This window comes from Rhinolophus hipposideros (assembly GCF_964194185.1).
Source record: "Rhinolophus hipposideros genome assembly, chromosome: 4".
Classification (NCBI taxonomy): Eukaryota; Metazoa; Chordata; class Mammalia; order Chiroptera; family Rhinolophidae; genus Rhinolophus; species Rhinolophus hipposideros.
In genome coordinates, this window is record NC_138050.1 from 49,030,511 (window position 1) to 49,058,039 (window position 27,529).

Consider the following 27,529-nt stretch of genomic DNA (forward strand, 5'->3'; position numbering starts at 1 on the left):
ACAAACTGTTGAGTGCTGCCTATTTTAAACTATTTATCTCATTTTACCCTCTTTTATCCCCATTTGAAACGGACAAACTTTACCACTATGCATAAATACCGTAATTAGAAGGGATCTTTGAGATTATCTAGACTATGTGTCCCAATTTAGACCAGATCCTGGGAGATGGGGAGGATGCTTTAGCATTACTGTTAAGAGTCAAATTCACAGGTATGTCGGCATTACCTATAGATTCAACGCACATTGAATATGCACATGTTTAGAATGTTAAGATGTGTTTTTCACAATATTGTGATCAATAACATAATTATTTGTGAAAGCACCATTGAATTCATAGTACATTTTTATGACAGTATTTTTTAAATCTGGGAAATTTTTAATGTCAAAAGGAGATATATATATATATATATATATATATATATATATATATATATATATATATAGAGAGAGAGAGAGAGAGAGAGAGAGAGAGAGAGAGAGAGAGGAAGGCCCATCAATCAAAAAAGGGAGAATCTCCATTCATTCTCAAAAAGATTGATGCAGCCCCACACTTTCCTCTGTAGATGAGGAAACTGAGGGTCAGAAGTGTGAAGAGATCTGCCCAAGGTCAAACAAATAGCTAGTTAGAGGCCAAGCCTGGATGTAGACCTAAGTCTCTTGACTTTCTTCCTTCTGCAACCAAAACGATTAACTAGTAGCCTATTCCTTTGTCTCCTCAGTTGTAGAAGAACTATCAGCCTGTCCTTCTAGACTCTTCTCCCCATGACGCCTCAGGGGAAGGTGGAGAGGCTGCACTTACCCTTGGAGCAGGCTGGTGTGCTGCAGGATTCTGAGGTGTATTTTCCTGCCTTGAAGACGTAGCACCAAGGCTTCCAGTCTCCATCTGGGTTTCTGAAAAATTAGTCAGGGAGGGCCAGGGGGAGGTTAAAAGTGAAGCCTCCCCCTCAAGCCCAAGGACTTTGCGTCCTCTCCTGAGGAAAGAGTTAGAGTGCTTTTGGTTGTACACAAGATAGCTATAGTATGTTAGGCAGAAGTAGGACTTAGTTATTTTCTTCATTTGAGATCAAGTATGGTTTAAGGAGATACGCATACCTTGTTTCCCCGGATATAAGACCTAGCCAGATAATCAGCTGTAATGCGTCTTTTGGAGCAAAAATTAATATAAGACCCAGTCTTATTTTAATATAAGACAAGACCGGGTCTAATATAATAAAATATAATAAAATATAATATAATATCTGGTCTTATATAACATAATATAAGACAGGATCTTAATTTTTGCTCCAAAAGATGCATTATTGCTGATTGTCCAGCTGGGTCTTATTTTCAGGGAAAGAGGGTAAGTGGACAATGCGTGGACATTGATAGTTAGTTGCATGTGTTCACTTGGCTAGGCTATTGCGCCCAGCTCTTCAATCAAACACCAACCTAGGTACCGTTGCACAGGGAGTTTGTAAATGTGGTGGTTAACATCTACAATAAACTGACTTTGACAAAAGGAGATTATCCTCGATAATGTGGGTGGGCTTCATCCAATCAGTTGAAGGCCTTAAGGGCAAAAGCTGGGAAGAAATTCGGTCTCAAGACTGCAGTATCGACCCCTGAGTTTCCAGCTTGCTGGCCTATGTACAGATTTCAGACCTCCCAGCCCCACAATCATGTGAGCCAATTCCTTAAAAGAAATCATATACATATTCTTTTGGTTCTGTTTCCATGGATAGCTCTGACCAATTTGATACAGGTCTATTCTCTAATAGTAGCAGCTTCTCACCAGAGAGAACCTACTCATTAGGGCAGATGGCCCTCTCACCTGCAGTAATTGTGATTTCCAAGGCCCAGCCTGACGGCATCTGGCCTCTGCCCATTGTAGGGCTTCCAGGCCAATGCACTGCTGTTCCAGTTGACACACTCAGCCCCACTGTCCGCTGTGCTCCACATGCCCCTGTAGGTCACACCCTGGTCCTTGTAGCAGGTGGCACTGGCATCTGATTGAAAGCAGGACATATGACACCTCACATGTGAATCCCCCTTTCATTTTGTTTCTCAAAGGTTTTCACATCTGCTTTTGTCATCACCCCAAACCCAGGAGGCAGGCTGGCTGCTGAAGCTACTGGAAATGCAGGAGGTAAATGGGTGCCTAGTGTCACCCAGCTGAGAGGTGGCAGAGCAAGACTCCAGATTCGCACCCAAGGTTCTGCCCATTGGGCCCATCCATGACTTTGGTTTCCTAACTGACCTTTGGGATGACCCTTCCTGTCCCAACCTCCACCCATGTCCCTGTCACCACACACTTTCTTTTCTTTCTGGGTAGATTTGGCAATTGGGATTTCAGACCCTTTCTCACACCCACCCACCGACCACTCACCTATTTCACAGAGTTTCCCACCAAATCCTTCAGGGCACTGACAAACAAAATGTGAGAAATACAGAGCTTGCCAACATGTCCCTCCATTGAAGCATCTCTGTTCGTTGCAACCTGTGAAGTACAAACAAGGAACCCCTTAATTATTTTCTCATATTAAGAGTAATATGAATTAAAATTTTAAAAGTGCTCTCTGCACGTCAGGCAGTATTCTAAGTGGTTTACAAAAATTAACTGATTTAATCTCAGAGCAAACAATGAAGTATGTACTATTTATTCTCCCCATTTTACAGATTAGGAAACTGAGGCTCGGCAAGTGAAGGCATTTGTCTGAGGTCACACAGCCTTGCTCCTTTTTTGCTTGGCACCTTCACATTTGCCTAAGGAACATGCCTGAAATCTCTGTTTGAAGATTTGAACATGCCAGGGACCATGAAAGCCGAGTATGGGCTATGGGACTGGATCCTGAAGCTTGAAAGCTCTGCTTTCAGTCCATACATACGTACTTTTGACGGGCACAGAGTGGCACTGTGACCAGCCACTGTTACACCAGCAATACTCTACTCGGTTGCTTCTAAGCATTGGCCGCAGCCACGATTCATGTTGCTGGTAGATCATCTGTGTTTTTTCATCTCTGCAGGTCACTATAACAAAAGACAGGCAGGCCTCTTTAGGGCACAACTCACCAAAAACTGACACCCCACCACTGGTCTTACTGAGAAAATCCCTCGCTCACTTTCAATAGATCCACCCTTTATTCCTTTCTTGCTCTCAGCTGGAAGACAACAAATACCTAATATTTTGTTACCAGAGACCTCTGTTATTGTTTTTTTTATCCCTGATGGGCCCTCATTTTGAATTTATCTATCAAAATACATTTATTTGATAATACTCCAATTTTTCATTTTAATTCATCAAAAATATACACAGCGTTTTTGATCCGTATGAGTATGGCCACACTGAAATGATGCATTTCTGGCCCAAAACAAAGAAAATTGTCATTTTAGTTAGGGCAGAAAATGTGCTGCTTCCAATAGTATTTTTGGTATAATGAAAATCACTGAAGTACTCCTATTAATATTCTTTCCCTCTTTCTCTCTTTCTTTGCAAAAGAGAACACCAACTTAAAAAATCTTTAAATAAGGAAGCAACATAATGCTCATTGTAAATAGTGCTGTTGTTTTTTTGAGGGCCTGTTGGGGCCAGCATACCTTGTCAGAAATGCTGTGCTATCCAACAGCGAGGGCAATTGAGAGTTAAAGTGTGACTTACTCTGAGGAAACTTCCACCTTAAAAGGTGTATTGCAAAGTCTTTCAGCCGCAAAAGAAACTAGCCTGTGAAGGGGAGATGAGGGCCCCAAGTTGGTAGTTTTGGACCTGAAGGTAGGCCTAGAGTTCTTCAAATCAGAGTCAAGACAATCCAGTTGTTAGCATTTTTCATTCTTGGAATTCTAATGAGAAGGTTAATTATTCCTATTTACCAACTGAAAGAAGTTGAGGCACAGAGCTATTAAGACAGATGCCAGGTGGATTCCAGCAGGAATGGGATCACAGCCCAGGAAAAGACACCAGAGGACCAAGATAGCTGCGGCCTGGCAGCAGTATGGCCTTGGGCAAATCGCTCAATCCCTCCAGGTTCCATTTCCTCTGTGTGTAACAGAACTTACGGCCATTGAGCTTTCAGGCTCCCACCAACTTTTTGACTCCCTAACAGCCTGACTCTTTGAGGACACACCTGTCCCTGTTCTCTCAGATCCCAGCTCACTGGTTTCAGCTACCTGGGTACATGGTGAGTAAGTGATGGAGGGAAAACACAGGCACTTTTGCAGAATCGCCCTGCACAATTTCACCTTCACAAAGCTTAAGTTAGCAGGTCGTGGGTAGAAGATAAACACACTGACAGAGCCTAAAGCACCTTGAGCCCCTGAGCCCTACCCTGCCTCCCACCTCCATCAACCCCACTCCTCAGCTTCATCTTACCTCTGTAAGACCTGCCCCCTCTTCTGAATCGCCTGTGGATTTCCTGCAAAGAAACCCGGGTAGAAGAAGGATCAGCACAAGAATAAAGGTGGCCAACCCAAAGGACCACATATCCAGATGCCAGAGATTCCCCCTCAGGTAACTGGCCCCAGGTGGAATGTCCATTTCCTGCCTTCTTATCTAATTCTTCTCCTTCTAGTCTAGCGCTGTCCAAAATAACTTTCTGAATGATGGAGATGTTTAATATCGTGCTAATACGTAGCCACTAGTCACATATGGTGACTGAGTGCTTGAAATATGGCACGTATGACCAAATTGAATTTTATTTAATTTTAAATAGCCACAAGTGGTTAGTGGCTACCATATTGAATGGTGGAGTTGGAGTTCTCAGCTCCTCCACGTAACAATCCTTGACTCTCCTCTAAAATCTTGCTGCTCAGGTATTGCTCATGTGACCTCATATGATACCCTCTGTTGCTGGGCATTTCGGAGAGCATGTGTATTGTACAGCTTCCATCCCAATTAGATAGTAAGCAGCAAGAGGGCCACTTGCTTGGGCGGCCGGATGGCTGTTGGTTACAGTGCAAGCTCTTAACAACAGGGTTGCCGGTTCAATTCCCACATAGGATGGTGGGCTGCGCCCCCTGCAACTAAGATTGAAAATGGCAACTGGACTTGGAGCTGAGCTGCGCCCTCCACAACTAGACGGAAGGACAACAACTTGACTTGGAGCTGATGGGAAAAACACACTGTTCCCCAATAGTTGCCAATTAAAAAAAAAAAAAGAGGGCCACTTGCCTGCTTTTATAACTCACAGTGCTTGCATTGTCTTTTATGAGTACTTTATGGATTAATTCAAACACATTCTTTAAAAACAGGTCCAAAGAAGGCATTCAGAGGCAGTGGAGTGGAATTAAGAACTGTTTCCTCAAGTCAGAATGAGTGTCTAGGGTTCTGCTGCCCGAAGCCTGAATCCTGAGCATCCTGGGGACTGTGTACATGTGGGTTTGGTAGCTCTGTTGGCCTCTGTCCCTTTGTCTTTCCACTCTGACACCATCCCTGCATTGGGGCTCCTGGTTGTACGGAGAAGCGCCTGGAAGTACCACAGCCTCAAGGGGTGGGGCACGCAGACGTGAAGTGCACACTCACCTGGCTGGGCAGAGTGAAGACGGCTCCACAAAGCAGCAGTACACACAGCAGTTCTCTCTTCATTTTATTCATGGTTTCTTCAGAGTGTCCTTTAAATTTTGGAAGAGTAGAAAAAAGCTTAATCATGTGATATGAGAGGTCAAAGAGTACTACCAAGTCCAAGAACCTGCAACTTGATCATGGCCGGGGCCCTTCAGAATTAACTCCCACAGCAGGAAATGCCATGACAAGTGTCTGGAATATTTTTTAAAATATATATAATAGTACACATTTTTTATTGTGATAAAATATACATAAAATGTACCATCTGAACCATTTTAAAGTGGACAGTTCTGTGGCATTAAGTACATTCGCATTGTCATGCAGCCACCCCTGCTGTCCATTTGCAAACTTTCATTTCCCCAAACTGAAACTCTGTACTCGTGAAACAATAACTCCCCATTCTCCTGGCAACCACCATTCTACTTTCTGTTTCTATGACTTTGACTATTCCAGGTACCTCCTACAAGGGGAATCATACGATGTCCTTCTGTGTCTGGCTTACTTCACTTAGCATTGTGTTATCAAGGTTCATCCATGTTGTAACATTTGTCAGAAATTCCTTTGTTTTTAGCTTGAATTATATTGCATTCCCTGTACAGACCACATTTTGTTTATCCATGCATCCACTGATGGACAGAACTCGCTGGAAGATCCTTTTGCCCAGAGACTTCTTTGGGCTGAAGGGTAAGACCATCCCTGGCACTTCTTGGCCCCCCGGGTACCGCTGGGTTTCCCTGGAAGTGAACTCCTGCCCTGGGGTTGACTAGACGGAGCCACAGCAATGTCCTTCCTCTCTCTGACTTTTTAGAGGAAACCATAGGGATTTGATTGCTGGCACATCACAGAGCCAGTTTACCTCCGATTGCTTCAGCTCTTCCACTTATACTTCCATGCCTCTTTGTCTCACAAAGGGAAGTCTCCTCCATACCAGCTCTCACCCCTCCCCACCGCTCCATTGGAATGTCTGTGTCTTTTTTTTCTAGACAGGCCTGACAAAGTGCAGATTTGCAGAAAGGCGCAGAGACATCTGGTTCTTAGTCGTTAAACTCAGATCTTCCTGGGCCCCAAATTCCTGGTTTCCATGTGCCTTTCACTAGTGATTTTGCCCTCAGCAACTTAAAGTAGGTTAGTTGGTCGGGACGTTTTTTTGTGGTCTGGCAGATCCACTCACTCCTTCGTCCATAAGAATTAAATTAGGGCCTTTATTCCTTTGACTCACTTCCCTTCAGTCACAACAACTTTTGGTCCCACCCTTCCCCCTCAACCCAAGGATCCTAAGGGATCTGTCCATTCAGAGGCTTCCAGGACTTTCCTCCTGGCCTACCTCTGACTCTGGTTCCTTCTTTGTTTCTTCGCAAAAGAAACTCCCTGTTGGAAGTGTCAGTCCCCTTCCATGGTCCCAAGCTCCCTTCAGAGCAAGGATACAAAAATAAAGGGTGGGAGGGGTGGTGGGAGACTCTTTATGCCCCAAAGATTCCTCCTGGGGTGCTGGTGACAGGCAGAGGAGGGAAACTAGAGTGGGGGGAGGGGGACCTGGCCAACAATGATTCCAGCAAGAAAACCCAGACCCTGGGCTCATAGGGAGTCTTGCTAACCAGCACATCCCTTGGTCCTTATGAAGGAAACAGAAAGACCCTTGGTCTTTGTGAAGGAAACAGAAAGAAGCTCGGGATCTTCACCTTTGTTCTGATTTGCATGCCCAAGCCCCCTTCTAGGCAGGGTGGGGTGTGCTCTTTGGGGGCTGTTTCCTTACTCAGAGGAGTCAGCTTGCTACTACTTATTGGTTTCGGGCAGTTTCGGAAGAAAGCATTGAGGCCATCCACAACTGGAGCACACGGGAGGGGTCTTCCGAACACAGAGAATTGCTCTGGATTTTCTTTCTTAACGTTCCTTAAACTTTCCCTTTCTCAAAATTTCCCAAAATTCCTCTTAAATTCCCCTTCTTAATTTTATTCCATTATTTATAACCTTTTAAAACAGATCTTCTTAAATGTATTCTCCCTCTTTCTTCCTGACCTTCATCATTTTTCACATATTTACAGATTACCCCATCTTTTATTAGCTTAGCCAAACCTTGAGGATAGGGAGACGTCTAAACTCTCAGGACTTTATGAAGAAATCTGAATGAAACAATGAAGGAATGAAAGAGTAAATAAACCACCGGCCGGACAGGAACTTAAGTTGCACGCCAAACCAACTAGCCCTTTCAATTATACTCATTTACCCAAGCCCAGGGGATTGGTTTAGTCTTTTCTCTGGATGCCCACCAAGTTACTGTTTTATTTCAAGAACTCACCATCCTGATAAATGGAACACGATTCTAGACGTTGGAAAATTGCAAAGTGAGAAGCGAAGTATTCCTGTAGTGCATTCCCTGACAAATGAGGGGGAGGAGGAACAAATGGGGGGAGGAGTCTGACTGCGGGCTGAGTGTAAAGACTCCAACAACTGCATCATGTTAAACCTTTGTGCAACTAAAGAATCAGCATAATGGGGGAAGGAGCATATTTTTGTCCTCTGCTCCAGAGAGAATTAGAGACTGTCCCTCTTCTATCAGTTCTCAATCTTCCTCTGACTCCTTTGGCCTTGCTGGGCCTTGAGCTGATCCAGTGCCTTTGAATCTCACACACACACAAACAATTCGATAGCTTCATCCTCACTGCACAGAGGCAATGAGAGCATCTGGACAGGCCAAAGGGGTACTTAGTCATCCCAGTCAGTCCGAAGACAAGGAAGGAAGAGAAAAGGGAGGAAAATGTGTCCTTGTTTCGCCTTTGTTAAAGAGGTGGGTGCAGAAGTCTGGGGTAGTACCTGGACACAGAACAAAGTGAATACCAGAAATGTGGACTCAGACTCAGGGGACCCGGGCTCCCACCAAAGGGAGAAGCACCAGACGCTCATGGAGAGGGCAAGGTGGGAGGTGAGGTTTGAGAAATCAGTGTAAGAAGTCCTTCTGAGGTTCGCTTTATAAGTACAAAGACTTGTAATTTTTTTCTGTTCTCTTCCTTTTGCTATATTTAACAGTTTCCCATGATCAAAGAACTAAAAAGGCAAGGAAGCAAGGGAGGGAAGGGAGAAAGGAAGGAAAGAAAGGAAAGGAAAAGAAAGGAAAGGAAAGGAGAGGAGAGGAGAGGAGAGGAGAGGACAGGAGAGGAGAGGAGAGGAGAGAAGAGGAGAGGAGAGGAGAGGAGAGGAAAGGAAAAAGAAAAACCATGAAGATTCTCACTTTTGTTAGACTGGAACCTCTGAATCACCGCACGAATCACGGTGTGAGAGGAGCAGTAGAACGGCCATCAAGTCTGCAGGCCCGAAGATCCCAAGGCTCCAGCCCTGGCAGGCTGACCTTAGCACACAAAAATTCATTTTTGCAGATGTGCAAAGGGTACCCTCTCTGGTGGATGCAGTTCAGCAGACACAGGGCTTGGCAAGTTGACAAAGACTCTATGCAAATTAGAAAAAAGCGGGCACATGACCTGGCAAATAAAGCGTGAGCTGGATTTCAAGGATGCATGGGCACGTTTGCTTGTGCAGGACACAGCCTGCACAACTGCACGCAGAGGCCTCGCTTTGGATGCATTGCTGAACGTCCTGCGTGGGAGCCATGTCGGGTCCTGCTGGCTGCAGCAACAGAGAGACTCTGTTCACTGGCTCTGAACAATCATGAATGATGACTACTCTAGGAAAAAACGGGAACAATGGTCTGCTAACGAGAGGGAGGGTTACCCTCCTAGAGCTCAGGACTGTGCCATTCGGGCTGAGAAATCAATGATCAAGCCAACCAGAAACTCACTGTCCATTTCTGCAGGAGTAACATGGGGGAATGTTGATAGAGAGGCACCGATTAATTCCTGTTTGAGTCTAGACTGGGTGAAGCCATTGGAATGGCAGTAGGACTGCTAGAGGAAAGACCTGGGGGACAACAGATGATGTGTGGTCCTCAGTGCATTTACATTCCCTTTGTATTATCCTTTCCCGTCCACTGTCCTGCTACCTTATCCATCTTCCCACATAGAAATCTGCTCTCAGGAAAGGAACTAATGCGCTCATTCACATAAGGTTAAAATGACTGAATAAAAATTAATGTGCTGCCCTTCCAAAAGCATTTATCTTTTGAGACATAAAATCTGTTCCCAAGGGTGAAAAACCAAGTGGGCTGGACTCTCAAGGTTAACATTCTGTGGTTCCTGTTGTGAGAACAAATAATATAAGGAGTGTGCACATGCTGTATGAACTGTAAAACACTTATAAATGGGTATAAGTACTTGTATTTAAGCCCTCAGCCACATGCAATAAAGATTTGCAATAAAGGAACTGTACAAATGTAGTTAATCAATCAGTCAAGTTCTATGACTCCAGGTACGAACAATGCAATCATCTCAGATGTTATAGAACTGGAGGATTTGTAGTTTCCACTTCTGCCAGCAAGAAAAAGTCAGACATATGAGCAAGCTAGAGGAGGATGGAAATTGCAAGGGAAAGACTAAAGTAAATTGATACTATGACCAAATTTTACACTGTGTGCAAGATTTGCTCTCTGAATCTTTGGTAAAGGAGATTTTTTGGGTTATTATTGCTTTGCAAAGCTTCTCTCTGAAAATCTAAAAGGAGGTCAGCCTCCAAGAGTACCAAATACCCTAAAATGACTCATGACTTTAAAACCAACAACACCCTCCTTCCATTCCCCAACCACAATGGCCCAGAATGGATGCCAACAAATTAGAAAAGAAATAGTCAGAACTCTTTGGAATAGCAAAGGCGTGTCACTAGAGTCAGGACAAGAGAGGAGGTGAGATGGGGAGAGGAACCAGCACTCAGTGAAGGTGGTGAGCTCCCACAAAATCTCACATTTGTTTGAGCCAGAGTCAGAGGCCAGGACAGGAGCTATTGGCTCTGGTCCCACTTACAAGTATACACGTCCTGCTTTTTATAGAGGCCATGGTCTCAGAATAAAAACCATTGCCAAAAACTGTCACCATGTAAGAAATTCTTAACATTTCAAAAGGTAATTTTCCATGTGCCAAAGCTTATTTTCTCTCTTTTTGAACAGAACTCTTTATAACTAGGGGACAAGAGAGGAAGTGTCTGTTTCCTATCTAATTTGATCTATTCCAATGATATGAATAGAATAGAATCCTCTCCTCCCCACAACCCATCTCCACTCAGTTTCTCAGGGCAGAATTCTCTCCAAAGCATCTTCAAAATATAGCATATGACTTAGACCTGTGTTTAAGTTAGATGATATTAACCCGGCTACTTAGAAAACTCTGTACTGAGCACTGTTCTCTCCTCAACACTCTAGCCTCTAACAGGTAAGGTTATGGGTCTAGGGAAATAGAAGTCCAACCTCCTCCTACAATAAAAACAAAAATAAATCCTTTCCTAATAAATTTAGATCCTTGTAAAGAAAAAACAATGTTCAGCTGGCAAAAGCTAACTCAATTAGTCAGTGCAATAAAATGTTAACCCCAAAGTCTAAATCTAAATAAACCCTGCAATCTAATCTAAAAAAAAACCAAACCCTTGTTAAGCAATGAGGATAGTTCCTCATTTTCCTTCCACTCCCTAGAGCAAACATCACTGTATAATAATTAAATGTGTAATAATTTGATAATTTTTCAGAATCTCCCGATTTCAACACACTTGCATCAGGAAAAAATGATCAAAACTGTCATTGTATTATTACATGAATTTGTCTGCAATTTACTGGACTCATGAAAGTAATGTGAGAGTATGTTTTTGAGAAATGGATTAATGCCACTTACTCATCAGTTTTTTGAGTACCCACAACTTGCCAGACACAGAGGTTACAAAACCCGTTTACATCCATTGAATCATTTAAGGCAATATTATTACTTGTTTCTACAGATGAGAGAATTGAACTTTAAAAAAGTATGAGGGACTTGGCCCTAAGGTGACATACCTGGTAAGATGTTGTGTTGGGACTCAAACCCAGGATACTCAGTTCTAATAATCAAAACCTGACACTCTTTCCACTACTCCTTACTGTGTCCTGATGCTGGATTGCAAATGTTTTTAATGTGTTCAAAGTTGGTATTTGAAAGGAGCAGCGTGTCATGATGTGAAGAGCGCAGCCCCGGAGTCTTAACCTCAAATTCCACCTGCCCCTTACAGGCAGCTGTGTGTAGTTTCCTGACTTTTCTCACAGGCTAGTCATTTCCACCTGGCTGAATTGTGACGGCAATTAGAGAAGCAGGTAAAGCCCCTACTTATGGCTGGTGCACAGTCGGGTTAGCTATAACTCACTGTCATGGGCATCCTTCAGAAAGGGGAACACCAAAGTTTATAGCTTCTTCCTGGAACAATAACTAGAAGCTGCCAAGCAGTCCTCATGGGGTTCAAGTGTTAATACCAAATACTGTTTCCTAGATCATTGGGCCATTTTGTGATAATCTGTGCCCAGATTCTTTACCGTTGATGGAATCATGCCCTTCATGTATGTGTACAGATCAGTATTAACAGGAGCCATTATTTCCTGAACACGAGGTGGTGTCTTTTATCCTATTTTTAAACTGCTTTTTTTTTTGTTTTTGTGTTTGTGTTTTTTTTCCTTTCCCAGGCCTATTTTACACCACACATGCCAAGGCTACTGTGGACTCTGATGGGAAGCCAGAATTAGCAGCTAAGACAGCTGGAAGATCAGGCCCTCACTAATGATAAGAGTTGTCTAACGCAGACCACATGAATATTTGAAAACCAGAGACATTATGTGAGAAAAACAAGGAAACTGAAGCTTCTCAGTAAAACCCTGCAGCCCAGGTGGCAGACAGTGGCTCTTACTACAATAAGGAAAAATAAAACAAGTTTCTCTTTTTCGTGAACATGACAAAATGTAAACAGCCAACAGAGAAGTTGACTGGAAGTTTGTTTTTTTAAAGATTATTCGTAGATTACTGGGTTTATCTTCCCCACTCACCTCTGTTCCCTACCTTCAAGAAACTTAGCTGACATCAAACAGCTCACGCAAAGATCTCAAATAAAGGAGCTTGAGGACCTTCTCGGGTGCCGTCCTTCCGTGTCTATCAGATCCCCATTCCACCCACCTCAACCTCAACCTCAACCTCAGTCTAATTTCCTCCTTTCTTGAATTCAAGGTGATGATTTACTCACTCTCTGTATTTATCATCAAAGGTTTATTGATCACCAACCATTCGCCAGGCACAGGTTTGTGGTATAAAGACACATATGCTCTGTTTTCAAAAACTCAGTTTAGGAAGGGGACCAACAAGTAACTAGATAATCATAGCAGAATGTGATCAGTGCTGTGATATGCTAGGGGGTGAGGATGAAAGGTGGGGATAGAAGCAGAGGAAGCAGGGTCCTCCTAGAGAGTGGAGGAGGGGCTGATGAAGGTAGGCTTTCTGTAATGGGTACTATATAAGCTGTTTATTGAACAAAAATAGGAGTTAGCCAGGCAATGAAGGTGTATTCCTGACAGCATATCCCTAAGATGGGCCCATTGCTTGGCGCCCAGGGAAATAGCCACAAGCAACCAGAGCCTCTTACTCTTCAGCACAAACACCTTTCTTTGGGCAAAGGAGTATAATTCACACATCTCAGGGTCTCCCTTCCAGGGTGTTCCTAGGTGGAAGTGTGGTTTGGAGAGCCCACGAGGTCTAGGATATGGGCCTTTGGGGGAGGAGTTAAGTTTGGATTCTCTAATGCCTAGCTGTAAGTTAATGGAATATTTGTGACTATATAATAAGCTTGAAAAGCTCTTCATACAAAGGTCTCCCAGTATTTGCGTTCAACCTGACCTTGACGTGGTCAGAGGCTCCAGGTGGAATCAGGTCTTGTAGGTCAATCCCCAAACAAACCTCTCCAAGCCACTGGTGTACATATCAGGTGCATCACACAGCCATCCTGCGCACCTCAGCTGGGCCTGGTGGCCAAGAGTCACCTTCTGGAGCATGGCCATTGGCACGGAGAGTGCTAGGCAGCTGCTGAGGAGAGCCAACTATTAGTTCTGTAGGAAGGACATCTGGTTAGCACTTCCTGGGTAATCATGATCGGCCCCAGAACGGGCCTGAGTCATCCTTTCAAACAATATTTATGAAATGCCTGCTGTGTGTCCAGCATCTGGTTCAGTAAGCCTTCTGTCATAGGACTTAATTTTCAGGTGATCAAGACCTTTATCTGTTTCTCTATTCCCTTCTACAGAAGACTAGCTCCTAGGCAGGAGAGTAGAACATAAAAGGTACAAAATATCACTTAGAAAATGTGCTGTCCTTGAATGTAAGTGGGCAGCTGAGCCAATGTCAGGAGACCATGGAGCTGTACCAGGGCCGGTGATCTCTATGGATTCTTTCTAGCTCTAACTTTCTACGAGTCTAAAGGAGCCTCACTTTTTTATCTGGCTTGACCTAAGACCCACCACATGGTTTTGCGAGCTAGTTGAGGTTTGCAACCTAAAACTATGCACAGAATTTTTCTTTATGCAAAGCAAATGACCAAAGAAAGAAGGGACAGAGTACTGGTTACTCATTGTCTATCCTGGCCGTTTTATCCAAAAGAACTGAAAACCACTCACAGAAAACAGAAATTTTATTCTGAGACGGCAGACGCGCAATGCCAAATAAAGTGAAACTGAACGTTTCAGTTCAACACCCAAAATTTTCCTCATAACTAGATAACTCTGTATCTCAGAGAAGCAGAAGCATTTTAAATTTGACTGGAGCTAAATCCATTACCATTGCTTTGAACCATGTTGCCACCTCAGCTGTCTGATGGAGAATAATCTACACACTCTGGAAGCTTTGGAAGTCCCAAAGCTAGCACTGCTCCTTCCAAATGATCATCCTAGCCAAAGGGCCCCTTAAGTTGCTATAGAATCCCATGACCAGAAAAACTTCTGTTAGCAGGTTAGTAACAAGCCTCACCTGGACTGTACGTTTCTCCAATTGCTCTGCATCCCCGCCACTCATTTACAAAATTAGTAAATGATTAGGGTTGCTGCAAGTCATACCACCAAAGCTGAGGCTGGGCTGTTTGTTACAGTAATTTGAAATGTGCAGATCATCAGCCCTCCCCATTGGCGTGTTAGGCCCCCGAGTCCCCGAGTCCTGCCTCAATGAGCACAAACTAAGAAGAGCATTATTCCTGTTCCTCAGCTCCTCCCTGGCTGCATGACCTGTGCCCGGCTGATGATAAAACAACTGCAAATAGCACAGACACTGGGAGAATCTGATACGAGGCTTTGCAAAATAAACTGACATGGTCTTGGAGAGTCTGGACAGAGACAGACCCATTTGGACAGAGGTTAGCTATCGCTGACTCTTGACAAAATTGAGAGATTCAAGGCTGGTGTCTGAGAACATTTTAGGTAGAATAAATTGATGGGTAGGAATGGAGCTATTTCGAGTTCAATATTCACTGCCTCCCTGCTGGTGCCCCAAGCCTGGCTCTCCTCTTACAGGAAGCATTCGCTCACCCAGCAGCTCACTCAGACCATCATCTATTGATTCTGGACAAGTCAGTATCCAGATCCCAGCAAGAGTCTTCCTGCCGGCAGGCAAGCATTGCTAGGAAGTCCTTTTGAGAGAACTCTACTTAACAGTTGTATTTGCAGAATTTCTTCATGGGATTGTAAATGCTCTCTCTCTCTCTCTCTCTCTCTCTCTCTCTCTCTCTCTCTCTCTCTCTCTCACACACACACACACACACACACACACACACACAGTTCTGTCATCAATCAGATGCAGGAGACCACCATTATTATTCCAACTTGGCCACCAGATAAATCATTCTTACCACACTTCTTTGCACTGGAGATTGTCATTAGTTACCTAGGAGCTCAGCATGTTTTCCTCCTTCCCTTCCTCTCTCCCTGCCTCCCTCCTGCCCTCCCCGTGAGGTTAAGAAAACAAAGATAATAACAGTAAAAATCTAGAGAGCCTTGATATGCTTCCTGCAGAGTGCTTTAAGAATAAAAGACATTGATGTTATTGTCCCCCTGTAATTGAAAACTCCTTAAAGACGTCACCCTTGTGCACTAGGCAAAAATCCAGAAGACAAAACTGTCCAGCGGAGATGGTGTGGGGGGTGTCAGGGGAGAGCAGAGGCCTTTCTCTGCAAGTCCCCTCCTCTTTCCCAGCACTTCCCACCAGTTAATCGTGCTCTGGAGGCAAGTCACTCTCTGCCCCATCCCCAGCAGCAGCTTCTCCGTGGGCTCCCTGAGGGAGGCTGCCTAGCCAGACAAGCCCCCTTCCACTCCCCACGCTCCCCCCCCACCAGCATGTCCGTAGGCGGCTGATTTTACATTTCTGGTCCGTTAGTCGTGAGGTGCTCCTGTTGTCTATTCAGAGCATTTCTGTATAATTCCACTTTTCCCTTTACTCTGCAAGCAGAGATTTCTTCTCGAAGAAATAGCCCCTCCTATTCTCTCTTCCCCTGACCACCTCCCCCGGGGGTAGACCCTAGCTAATCCTCTTTTTGCCTGGATTACAAAATCAATCCCTTAGTTTGTACGAAAGACTTTTAAGAGAGAGAAGGGGAGTCAGATGCATGGAGAGGCACAGAATTCAACCTACCGCCCCTCCTTGTCTTCCTTCCCAGGCTTTCTTGTCAGCCTCGGCTCTTGCAAGACCTCAGCGCCAATCTTTCTGCACAGCTCCGACCTCCTTTAAATTTCAAGGCAGGGGGTGGGGTCGGTGGCCCCTGGTGGGCGGATTTCTCTGCAGCAGGAGGATGTCCAGTGGACAGAGCCATGAGGGAGCCAAAGCGGGGCGGGCCTGTTTTTATAAAGAGGGGGAGGAAGTTCACGATGGAAGCTGCACAGCCCATCCTGGCTTTGGGCCAGCCTGATTATTCATGGTCCTGATGTCATTGAATCACAGGAATTTGGGAGTTAGACGGAACCTTAAGAGTCATCTTCCTTTAGAACCCTAGTCACAATGACCTAAAAGGGACCCCGAGGATCAGTTGGCTCTAAGCCCCTGTCACCAACAGTGGTCTTCACAATTCTAAACAAATACACATTGAGGAGATTCAGGGATTCTTCTGGTATCTCCAGCAGTAACTCTGCCCTTCTGGACACAAGAGGTTGGAAGGACTGAACAGGTGGACCAGGTGCCTGCAGGCAGAGGAAATGCCAAGGTTGGAGCATTTGGGGAGAGGGTGGGGCCGTTAAGGTTGGCAGGACTCACCTGCTCACCTGCAGTGGAAAGTGCCCCAGTCTGGAATCTGCTTCATCAGGCACTTGCCCTGCCACTCCCCAATCCTGCCACTCTACAATCATGGTGAAAATAATTTCACCTGTCTATAAAGAGAATCAGGGCTAAGTGAGGTCTTTTCAGCTCCAGCATTCCCCGAGAGGGGCTGTGGAATAAAAGGGGTTGGGGTACTGAGCCAATGCTCTGCCCAAACTATTCTTCTGCTCAACCTTGCCTGAAATTCTATCACTGCCACCCACCCCTTCAATGGATGGGAAGCTTTTCAGTGTGCTATAGTTTGGTCTTAAATGTAAATGCTCCCGGAGATAGACAACCTGTTTGACTTGTTAACACCATAAAGATGAGTAATAATGAAACACAGCGCAGTGTAGGGGAAAGGTTTAGGCTTGAATCAGTTCTACCAGTAAGGAGGGATGTGAAAACTCGGTCAAGTTTTTGTTATGCTGTACTTTAGCATCTGCAGGTCACGTGCAAATTAGAGACCATGTACCTAAGATCCCCGGTTGATCACAGGTCTCAGTAGTTTTTATTATTGGTTGATATCTAGCAGAGACAAGTTGGCATTGTAAAAATGAGAGAGAAGAGAAGGGATGCCGGAGAAGGGACAGGAAGATGGCAGAGAAAATTATGGGATGACCAGCTATTTTAGGAGAGGCCAGATTCCATATATTCTGATCCGAAATATGCTCATATTTATCAAACAAAGAGAGCTAATTTTGAGGTTGCAAAATAAGGCAGCTGTGGGCAAAGTCAAACTGTTTTTCCATATTTTTATCAAACCTTAGCTCTGCCAATGGCTCTTAGGAGAAAAGAGGAAATGGGGATTGAGTTTGCTACAGAGCACTGGAGATAGGACCTGAGATATGCTGCAGCAGAGGGTGGCCCTGTCCCGTGGAATCGTGTCTACTTTTCTGTGACATGGTATGCCATGATGGGGGGCAGAGGCTTTTTCTGGCCTTTTGGTTCAGCAGGGGTGGAGGGGTGGTGATAATGAGACTTTAATTTGAACTCCTGAAGAGGATGATTTGCCCCTGAGCGATCACACTTAAATCGTTAGATCACATAGAGACTGTGGTCTGAGTATTGGGCAGGAAATACTGAGTATTGGGCAGGAAAAGCCTAAAGCCTGGGCAGGAATGGGGTAGGGAGAGTCCTTCCCCATCACCTGTCAGGACGCCTACAATTCCACCTTTAGAAACTCTTTCCCTTCTGGCTTCCAGTTAAAGTACAGATTTAATCAGTTAACCTTCAAAGTAGTCTCCAGTGGGGAGAAGCTGTCTGTTGCTCACCCCCAAGACTTGCATTGGGGTGGGGTGAAGTCTGAGGTTTTGAGAAAGAGCGGTGGACCAAGAGCTTTGCTGAATACTCCCAAATGACTGAGACCAGTTAATACTCTGGTTATAGTCTCTAGGACCTTTGTGTTCCTACTAAATATGAGATTATATTTCCTTTTACTGACTAGGGACTTCGGGGAAGCCTGAGAAGGAGAAGGTAGATGTAGGGAAGTTGATAATAACTCAGTGGGAGACTTGATTTTAGTCAAAGGATTGCTGTGGAGGAAAAAAGTAAAAATAAACCTTGGTGAAATCACATCCTGGGAAAATTGTATCAAAGCCCTTTGCTTTCAAGGAAGAGAAATAAAATCCAGGCCCAGATAACACAGATACAAAGTGGGCACAGGGAAACTGGAAGCAAGTATTCTTACAGAGTTTTTTTCTCAGCCTGGCACTATTTCTGTGGTGGGGCCCCTCCCCTGCAGAATGCCTGAGTCACCATCAGGGGGCCCCTTATCAACGGGGTGGATGCAGGGATGTGGCAGAACGAGGACTGCACTAAGACCCCAGTCAGCTGAGTAGGAAATGATGTGATGTCTGTGAAAACTCAAGCGAAAAGAGATAGACGAGCGGCTTGTGACAAAGAGCTTTGGGACCAGGAGACAGAAATTTTGTGCACAATCTAAGAAGGTTTAATTTAGGTAACCATGTTTTTTCAGGGAGTGGGGTAAACGGCACAGTGGATTTGAAATAGTGTGATTGTGGCAGGCACTTTCTAGGCCTTCATCCAGACTAGACACTCTCAAGTTGGTCAGCTGTACCTGTGACCTGAATTCCACACAAACACCAAGGAAGAGCATTTCTTGGGTTTTTTTTAGGCCCAGTGCCTACAAAGTAAGTACCCTTAAATTATGCTTGCTCTTGTTAAGAATTATTCACCAAGCCATACGGGAGTTCTTTGTACAATTCTTGCAACTCTTCTGCAAGTTTGAAATTACTTCAAAATAAAAAGGTAGGGGTGGCCAGATGGCTCAGTTGGTTAGAGTGAGACCTCTGAACAACAGGGTTGCTGGTTTGATTCCCACATGGGCCAGTGAGCTGCACCCTCTACAGCTAAGATTGTGAATAACGGCTCTCCCTGGAGCTGGGCTGCCCTGAGCAGCTGGATGTCGGTGTGAGCTGCCTCAAGCTGCTGTGGCCTAGGGAGTAGGCTATGATGTGCTGCCGTAGGCTACCGTGACCTGCTGTGAGCAGCCAACCAACAACTGGCGACCGACAGCCTCAGCCAGGGTAGCACAAGGCTCATAATACCAGCATGGGCAGGGAGCTGTGTCCTACACAACTAGACTGAGAAACAACGCCTTGAACTGGAGGGGGTGGGGAGGTGAAAGAATTGGGGTGGGGGGGAAGAGACTTACTGACTCCATACTGGATCCAGGCTAGTCTGAGTGTGTTCAGTAGTTTCTCTCTGACACAGGCAGTGGAAGGGCAGGCTTGTCCATGGTAGAGTGTCGGAAGATTAGGAATTTTCCTCAACCTTTTATAGACTTCCATGAATTTATTCAAACTCTTCTTGAATACGTATCATTTATAATCAGTTCCTTCATGGAGGGAATTGAGTTTCTCAGAGTGGCCTCCCAATTCTCTCTCTAAAACAGTACTTCTTGCTGTTGGTCCTAAAGCTACTCCTTTTGAGCCTTGAGGCGGAACCCCTGGTTTCAGTCTTCCAGGAGTTAACAAGCCGTGGCCACTTGTGCTCACTTCCTAGTAGTGAGCTGTGTGTCTGGTGGTGAAAGCCTGCGGCTGTAAATCAGGAAGTTTGCCCTTTTTTCTCTGAAATTAGTTGCAGGACTATGGGTCAGTTTACCTTGGGCTTTCGCTTCCTTGTGTTTCAGAGGATTATTATTTGGCTGAAAAGGGAAAGGAAAACACTTTGAAACAAATGACACGCTATTGGTAATTTAATAGGTGTTTTATAAACATTTTTTCCCCAGCTTTATCCCCTTTTTATATCTATTCTCAAATGGAAGCCCTTTGCAGGGGAAAACCTCTCACTCTTTTTTTTAGAGATGCTGAAAGGACCTTAAAGAGCACCTACCTCAGATTTTTTCACTGTCTTCTGAGCAGTATGATTGTCACACACATGGAAAAACAATTAAGGCTAATAATATTTTTTCTTTTAAAAACATTGCATACATTTCTTTTAAAAATGCTACCACAGTAAATGCACGATAATTATGGGGAACTGTCGGGGGGAAGGGAATGGTATATGGGAAACTAGTTTCTGCTAAATTTTTCTGTAAACCTAAAACTGCTCTAAAAAATAATGTCTATTAATTTAAAATATTATTTACTTGAAAATGCAAAATAAAGCCAAGTCTAATATAAAATTATACTATAATATTATATTTACGTATACATATTTTTTAAGTTTATTTCAATACCAATTTTTTTTTTAAAGATTTTATTGGGGAAGGGGAACAGGACTTTATTGGGGAACAGTGAGTACTTCCAGGACTTTTTTCCAAGTTGTTGTCATTTCAGTCTTAGTTGTGGAGGGCACAGCTCAGCTCCATTGCTAGTTGCAGGGGTTGCACACAGCCCACCATCCCTTGCGGGACTGGAGGAGTTGAACCGGCAACCTTGTGGTTGAGAGCCCACTGACCCATGTGGGAATCGAACCGGCAGCCTTTGAAGTTAGGAGCACGGAGCTGCCTGAGCCACAGGGCCTGCCCTTATGTATACATAGTATATATTTGAATCCAATTTTCCCCCCCACAGATTAATTGGTCTGTGAAACCATGTACTGCCATCTACTTATATCCAGGTATGTCCTATCTAATCAACATCTATAGGTATTCTATAAGCATCCTTTGATCTTAAGAGTGTCTGTGGTCAATTATGTTTAGGAAAATTGAGTTCTTCTAATCCCTTAACTTTAAACTTGAGGATAATTAGAAGTGACTGCCCCAAGTCATAGTGTAGATGCTGTTGGGCCAGTGCTGAAACTCTGGGCTTCTCTGCTTCTGTAAACCTTTATCCTACTGTACCTAGTACTACCATACCTGGTAGTCTCAGGTGAAGTGCTTGATTTGTTTTCTTTCAGCCTTTCTGGTCTTTTTTCCCCTTCTTTAAAATAATGACAGCAACAAGAACCAAAACCAAATGGTCCCAGGTCAGTGAATCATTTCAGCCCCCTTGCTGACGCCAAGGTGTTAGGTCCTTGCTGTGTTAGGGAGGGGCTCCATGGAAAGAGCTGGCAAAGCTCTCCTCATCTCAGCAATGAGACATCCCCGATAAGTGAGGCACATTCTCAGTGCGTACTGAATTACGCAGGGGAAGCCCCCGCGTCAGTTCTGGTTACCAGCCCAGGAACCCCACATGTTCAGGGTGACAGGAATATACTGTTTACACTGGACCCACCTGCCCACTCCAGTATCACAGGACGCCCTTTTCTGGAGGCCTTCTTCCTGAGTCAAGCATTTTTGCCCGGTGAATACAGTTCTGGTGTAGCTTTCCACAGATCCCTCTCCTCCACCCCAGGGAGGTGATGCATATTTTATGAGATGATCTTTTACTTCATCCTGACTGAAATGTACATTTCCCCCGTGTGGGACTTGCACCAATCCGAATGAACCTGAGATCAATTTTTTTCTCAGCCTTCCTTTATCTATGGGGCACAGAGTTTCCTGTTTGATTTTAGATTGATGAGTTTAATCATATTCCAAATGTCACTTGTCCTACCTCACTGTGTTGGTTTAGGAGTGGCTCAGTCCACAGCTTTTATTAGAAACTGAAGGAAGCTGCCAGAACGCAGAGCAAAGAACGAGCTCTTTTTGTTCTGAATAACCCGACTTAGCCTCCCATTTAAAAGACCTTTGTGAACACCGACTTATCTACCTGTCATGACCATCACAACTGTAACAGGTCAGGGGCACAGATGCACCTATTCTCAAGTTACTATTTTATGTTTGGGCTAATGTGGAAATTACTTTGGAATGTGAAGAACTACGTCAGGTTACAGCACATTATGAGGCCAATTTTCACAAAAATCCACACTCCCTAAAAGGTTAACAGCAAAGGAAAGGTTATAGCTGAAGATTTGAAAAGCAACTGCTCTGAAATAATATTTGAAACCAAGGGAGTAGGTGAACACCTCAGTAGAGTGTTGAATGGGCCACGTTCTGAACTTTGGCTTTAGATGAGGGAGTAAGCATTTTTAGCCTGTTACCTAGTAGGCACTGTGCTAATGGGTTGCTGAGTCCAGGCTAGCAGAGGGCAAAAGGGTCAGGGATTGGGAGGGGTGGTGCTGAAGAGCAGAGGAGATTCGAGGATTAGGAACTGGGAAGGCTCTGGGGGGTAGCATGAAGCTGGGAAGGAAAGAGATTTATTGGGGAAGTGAAAGGTAATCTGAGTCTTCAAGGAAGGTAGAAATTATTCCTGAAGGGTGGTGCTGATGAGGTGGCCCTCCACGTCACCATCCCTAGAGAACGGTGACTATTTGGAGAGAAGTTAGAGAGAGGCAGAAGACTTTAAACCAAGAGAAGCCAAATGCTACCAGTGGGAGTCTCCCTTGCAGACACCATGTGGTTGTGGCTAATAATGAATTTTTTATAGTACTTGGTATTTTACAAAGCTCTTGCAGATACATGATCACATCTGTTCTTCACAAATGTAATATCCTATGAGAGGGACAGAGGTGTTATACCCAATTCACAGAGCAGGAAACTGAGGCCTAGAGAGGCTTGTCTGTGACCACAGAACAGATCACCAGTACATGAGGGAGCCCAACAAGGTCAACCGAAATAAAATCTGGGCTCCAGCCAGGACACCACCCATTAGAAATACTCCTTTTTTCAGCCACCTGTCAGTGGGCAATTACAGAACCCAACATCAGCTCTCATAGGAGGCAACTAAAGTGAGGAGGATTAAGTTTGTTGATGTTTTTGTCTGTCCTGCTACCCAGAACCCACACCACATCAGAGACAAACTCTCATGATGTGTTGGCCGGAAGGGATCCTGTTGAGGTAGATTCACATGCCAAGTGGCTTCCTGTAGCGCACGCCACCCCTGTGCTCTTTATGTCCTCAAGGCAGAGCCGTCTAGCTGGGCTCTTGTCTCCACAGATTATTCCTGAGACTGCATGCCTATCGTGTTTCCTCCTGCTTGTCTCCCTCATTAATGGCAGTAGAAGACCCCTTCCCTAAATCCTGTCACCACCCCCATATGTCCTCCTGGGCCTCTCAGCTCCCACACCCCAGTCAGGAACCCCTGGCCTGAAATGGCCACCGCCTCCTGGTCAAGGGGAGGTCATTGCCGCCAAGAGGCTGCAGCTGCAGCAAAGGAGTCTTGCCCCCCTCCACCTGACTCCACCCTGGCGGGCCTGAGACAAATCACTCTTTTTCCATCCCCAGAAATGCCAAAGGCGTGTCCTTGCCAGAGTCATTAAAGTCATCCCTGTAGATGCGACCTCCCACTGGGCTGGGAGCCCCACGGTGGTGGCGGTGGTGGTGGATACTTCTGGCCAGCGCTCAGTGAGCAGCCAGGATGTGGCGGCCAGAGGATGCTGGGCACCACTCCGGGGAACAGCCCTGCCTGCTACCACGGGGCCAGGCTGGGGAAGCCGCTTTTCAGCTGAGAGAGGCAGCAGGAGGCAGGTGGGATGGACAGACACATCTGGAACACATCTGCCCCAAGGCTCAGTCTGTATCAGCGCTGACCAGGTCCAGAGGTCAGGCCTCTTCAGTTCTGGAAGCCAGTTTCCTCATCTGTAGAATGGCAATGAAATCTGATACTACCTACGTTCAGAGAGGTTTTGGAGGATCCAAGGATAATTAGTGAGACATTACTACGCAAACATAAAGTATTATTCCCTGTGAAGTATTTTCATAAAAAGTGCAGACGGAAAAGAGGGAGTAGAAGGGGCAGGGAAGATGGGAAAGGAAGTGCAGCTACCTCTGCACACTCTACCCAGCCCAGGAGATTTTCTTCAGGCTATCCTGGGATCACCCGGCCTTTCAGGTGAGGTTGACAGCCCTGGGGGTCTACAGTGCAAGAGCTGAGGGCTAGAAAGGCTAACTGGCACCATTTCCCTTAAGCACTTCTGCCTGTCCTAAACAGGAAATGAATGGTGCCTAAGTGCTGAATTCCTAAAACTGATTCAAGGTAAAGCAATAAACAAAAATACATCCCAAGTGGTTCTATCTGGCTGGGAGTTGGACAAAAAGTTAAACACAATTGTTTATTAATGTACTCACGCCATCTCATGGAAAGGAGTTTGTTTTAAGCAGTGTTCTAAACTTCGTCAATTGGGACAGAGAGGTCAAAAGGCTGTCAAGCACACCCCCATCAGCACATATCAGCCTGCACCACTGGAGAGAACATTCCAGGAACCTGGGAACCTGCATTTTTTATTCCCCAGCAGTTTTAGTTCCAAGAGTGGCTCTGCCATTTGCAAACACACAGTTTTGTGATTCTGTATAGCTCTGTTGTGACCCCACTTGATGATACGGTGAAGAATGGTAACAGTAGTGTGTGTTACCTCTGGGGTCCTGCCGCTTGTCAGAACCAACAGAGTGACTACGGACGTTCCTGTTGTCAAGATTTCAAATATTTCACCACTTCTGGCTCCCTTGACCTGATTATAATTTTGGAAACTGTACAGTTTTATTAAAAGGAGGATCGAGTTACACTGGAGAAGATTAATAACGACTTCCTACATAGCATTTTCCATGGGCAGGCACTTCACATATACTCAGTCCTGTGAGGTTGGTGCTGTGATTGTCTCTATTTTGCAGATGAGGAAACAGAGGCACTGAGAGCTAAAGTCACTTGCTCCGTGTTATACAATTAATAAGTGACAGAACCAGGATTTAATCCAACCCAACCCAGAGTCTGCCTGTGTAACTGCATTGCAGCATGGCCTAGTAAAGACATAAACTCCCAAACAAGACTCTCAGAGAGAACAGAAAGGGCATTAGAAAGGGTAGTATTTTAGGCCCAAGGTAGACAAGCTGTCTGAAATGGTGTGAAAAGACTAGGATACTGCCATGTGCTGCTGAGGTATGGTCGCCGTGAGCTATCTTGAGCAGAGAAGGGGGTTTCTTGGTTGAGGTAACCAGTAAACTGGCCCAATGGGCAGCAGGCCCTGGGTCTTTGCTCACCAACTCTCTCCTTCTCTCTGCATGGCAGCTCCTTTCAAATTGAAACTCCACTCCTCCAGGGGACACAGACCTTCCAGCTCCAGGCTCAAATTCTTACAGCTCATTACCACAGAAAGATCCTGGGGACTGGCCCTGCCTGGGTCACGAGTCTATCTCTATGGCTTGGGAAGTGGGGTCTGTTACCAGAAAAAGCAGAAAGGGGTTCAAAGAGGACAAAAACAGTAGACACAGCATACCACTCTCTCTCCGTACTGAGATCCTCGTACATTAGTTCCATGCACGAGAAGGGAATCTTCACTCCCAAGGCCAGAGCTAGAACAAATCAGATTTGCAAAATTATAGAACTAGAAGACTTAGAGTTCACATGGTTTACCCTACACTTTGTACTTTTACTTTTCTGGACCCATAGGAATTCAACCAATTGATGGTAGAACTGGGACGCCAGGGTCCTTGACCCAGCCCAGGGCTCTCTCTAGAACACCAGGAAATAAACCTTACTGCTCCAAAGAAATAAAATCCAAGTTAAATATGGCTATAAAGTAAGAGATGCTGTATATCTGAAGAAAGCCTCAGTTATGACCCTCCACAAAAGTATGTAACAAAAAAGCCCCAGTCAATTTAACTCATGAAGCTGTTATCCCTTCATGGCAGACTGATTTGATCACTTGTTTTCTCTCTTTATAAAATCTGACTGCAGAACTCTTCCTCAGACAGAAGCAGGTGTACACAACTTTTGCCTGGTTTCCTACTGTTCTGCTGCCTGTAGAGTCTGTTTTGCAGTTCTGGGGCGTCCTAGGAGCCATCCTCAGGAGCACTGAGCAGAGAGGATGAATCTCTTGCATGTGTTTGAGCTTTTCATGGTCCTGGTAAGTGTCCTTATTTCACCATTTCATTCTGATATCAGTCTCTGCACTAGAATGTGGGTGTATAGCATGGAAGTGAGTACTTACTTGAGCATGGCTCGAAGGAGAGAGTTGCCACATTTATTGAAGACACATTAGGATGGAACATGCTTTGTGAAGGAGGCTTTGCTGTGCTGAACTGAACAGGAGAAGTATGAATTGGCCACGTGGGCTGGGCAAGGGGTAGCTTTGCTGAACGGGGAGTCACATGGTGGAGCAGGGGCCTGTGATACAGCCCCACATGGGGGTTTAGGTGACCACAACCAATTAGTGTGACTAGACTGGGGAGAAATGGGGAGCCACAGATGGGGCTAGAGAAGGAGGGAGGGCAGTTCAGAGAGGCTCTTTGAGCCATAGTGAAGACTTTAGTCTTTATCCTCGGGCAGAGGGGGAAGAGGCGCAAACATGTACGCCACGTCCGTGTGCTGGCCATGATTCTAGATAAACAATTTCATTTTCATTCTCACAAAATACAGTGATGTGGGTATTATTAATTCCATTTTGTGATGAAAACAATTGTCAGGATTCAAACCCAGACATGTTCAGTGCCCCACCTCTGGCTCTTTCCACACTGTTCCCCCTTTTAGGGCTCCACCCAGAGGAACTTTTCTTCCCTTGTCCCATCGCCAGTGGGAAAGTTTATAGAATGCCACGATTTCTCAGAGTTAGACAGAAACGTCAACTGTTATGGGGAAGAAAACCCCATTAGTCAAGCGGGGAGGGCAGCAGGCTCCTTTGGCACTGGAGCATTCCCAGGTGGCTGGCTGGGAGCCAGGGAGAGCCTGGTTCCCTGGGGAAGAAGGGAGTGTCTCTGTGGCAGCATGTTTGCCTGCTCTGTTCCAGTCATCCTGGCTGAGGTCCACCTGGAGCTTAGGGCAGGGGTAACAGCTCTACTGCTCTGCATGCTTGAGGTCATGAAGTGAGAGGAATTCCAGAGATTCCTGCTTAGGAGTCACCCCTGGCTCATTTCATCCCTCTGCCTAGTTTTCTTGGTTGCTTAGTTGCTGAACATTTTGGTTCTTGGATTCCACCCTCTGAAAGTTAGGGTACTCCTCAAGAACAGGTCTCTTTTTCCTCGATCATGCATGCCAATAAATTAGTAGATGTTCAATAAATATTTGTTGAATTAAGTAATCAATATTGAAATATATCATCTCTACAAATGATTTGATCTAGTTCTTCACGTTTTCTCCACACCAACACCTTCTAAAGCCATTTTGCGGAGGTTTCTCCTTTACAGAAGTCTGGGTCACTGCTACACTAAGTATGGACTTAGACGAGCAGCATGATACCACCTGGGAGAATCTGAGGCCCTTCCACAGACCCACTAAATCAGAATCTTTTAAAAATAAGATCCCTAGGTGATTTATATGCACACTTACTTGACTTTGAGAAACCAGAGACATGATTTTGCAACTATACCCAGAAATGGTCACTGACCCCAATTCTATTCCTTAAATAACCTCTG

General features: G+C 45.0%; 1 protein-coding gene across 1 annotated transcript in view; it reads right to left on the reverse strand.

Moving 5' to 3' along the window:
* Positions 1–16,190, reverse strand: part of PLAT (plasminogen activator, tissue type) — a 22,525-nt gene extending 6,335 nt beyond the window's left edge. The window contains 7 exon segments of the mRNA XM_081046634.1: positions 800–891; positions 1,811–1,985; positions 2,366–2,476; positions 2,869–3,006; positions 4,343–4,385; positions 5,492–5,580; positions 16,081–16,190. Of these exon segments, the coding sequence (XP_080902760.1) occupies positions 800–891; positions 1,811–1,985; positions 2,366–2,476; positions 2,869–3,006; positions 4,343–4,385; positions 5,492–5,563 (631 nt within the window). The 5' untranslated portion in view covers positions 5,564–5,580; positions 16,081–16,190.
* Positions 16,191–27,529: the final 11,339 nt, after the last annotated feature.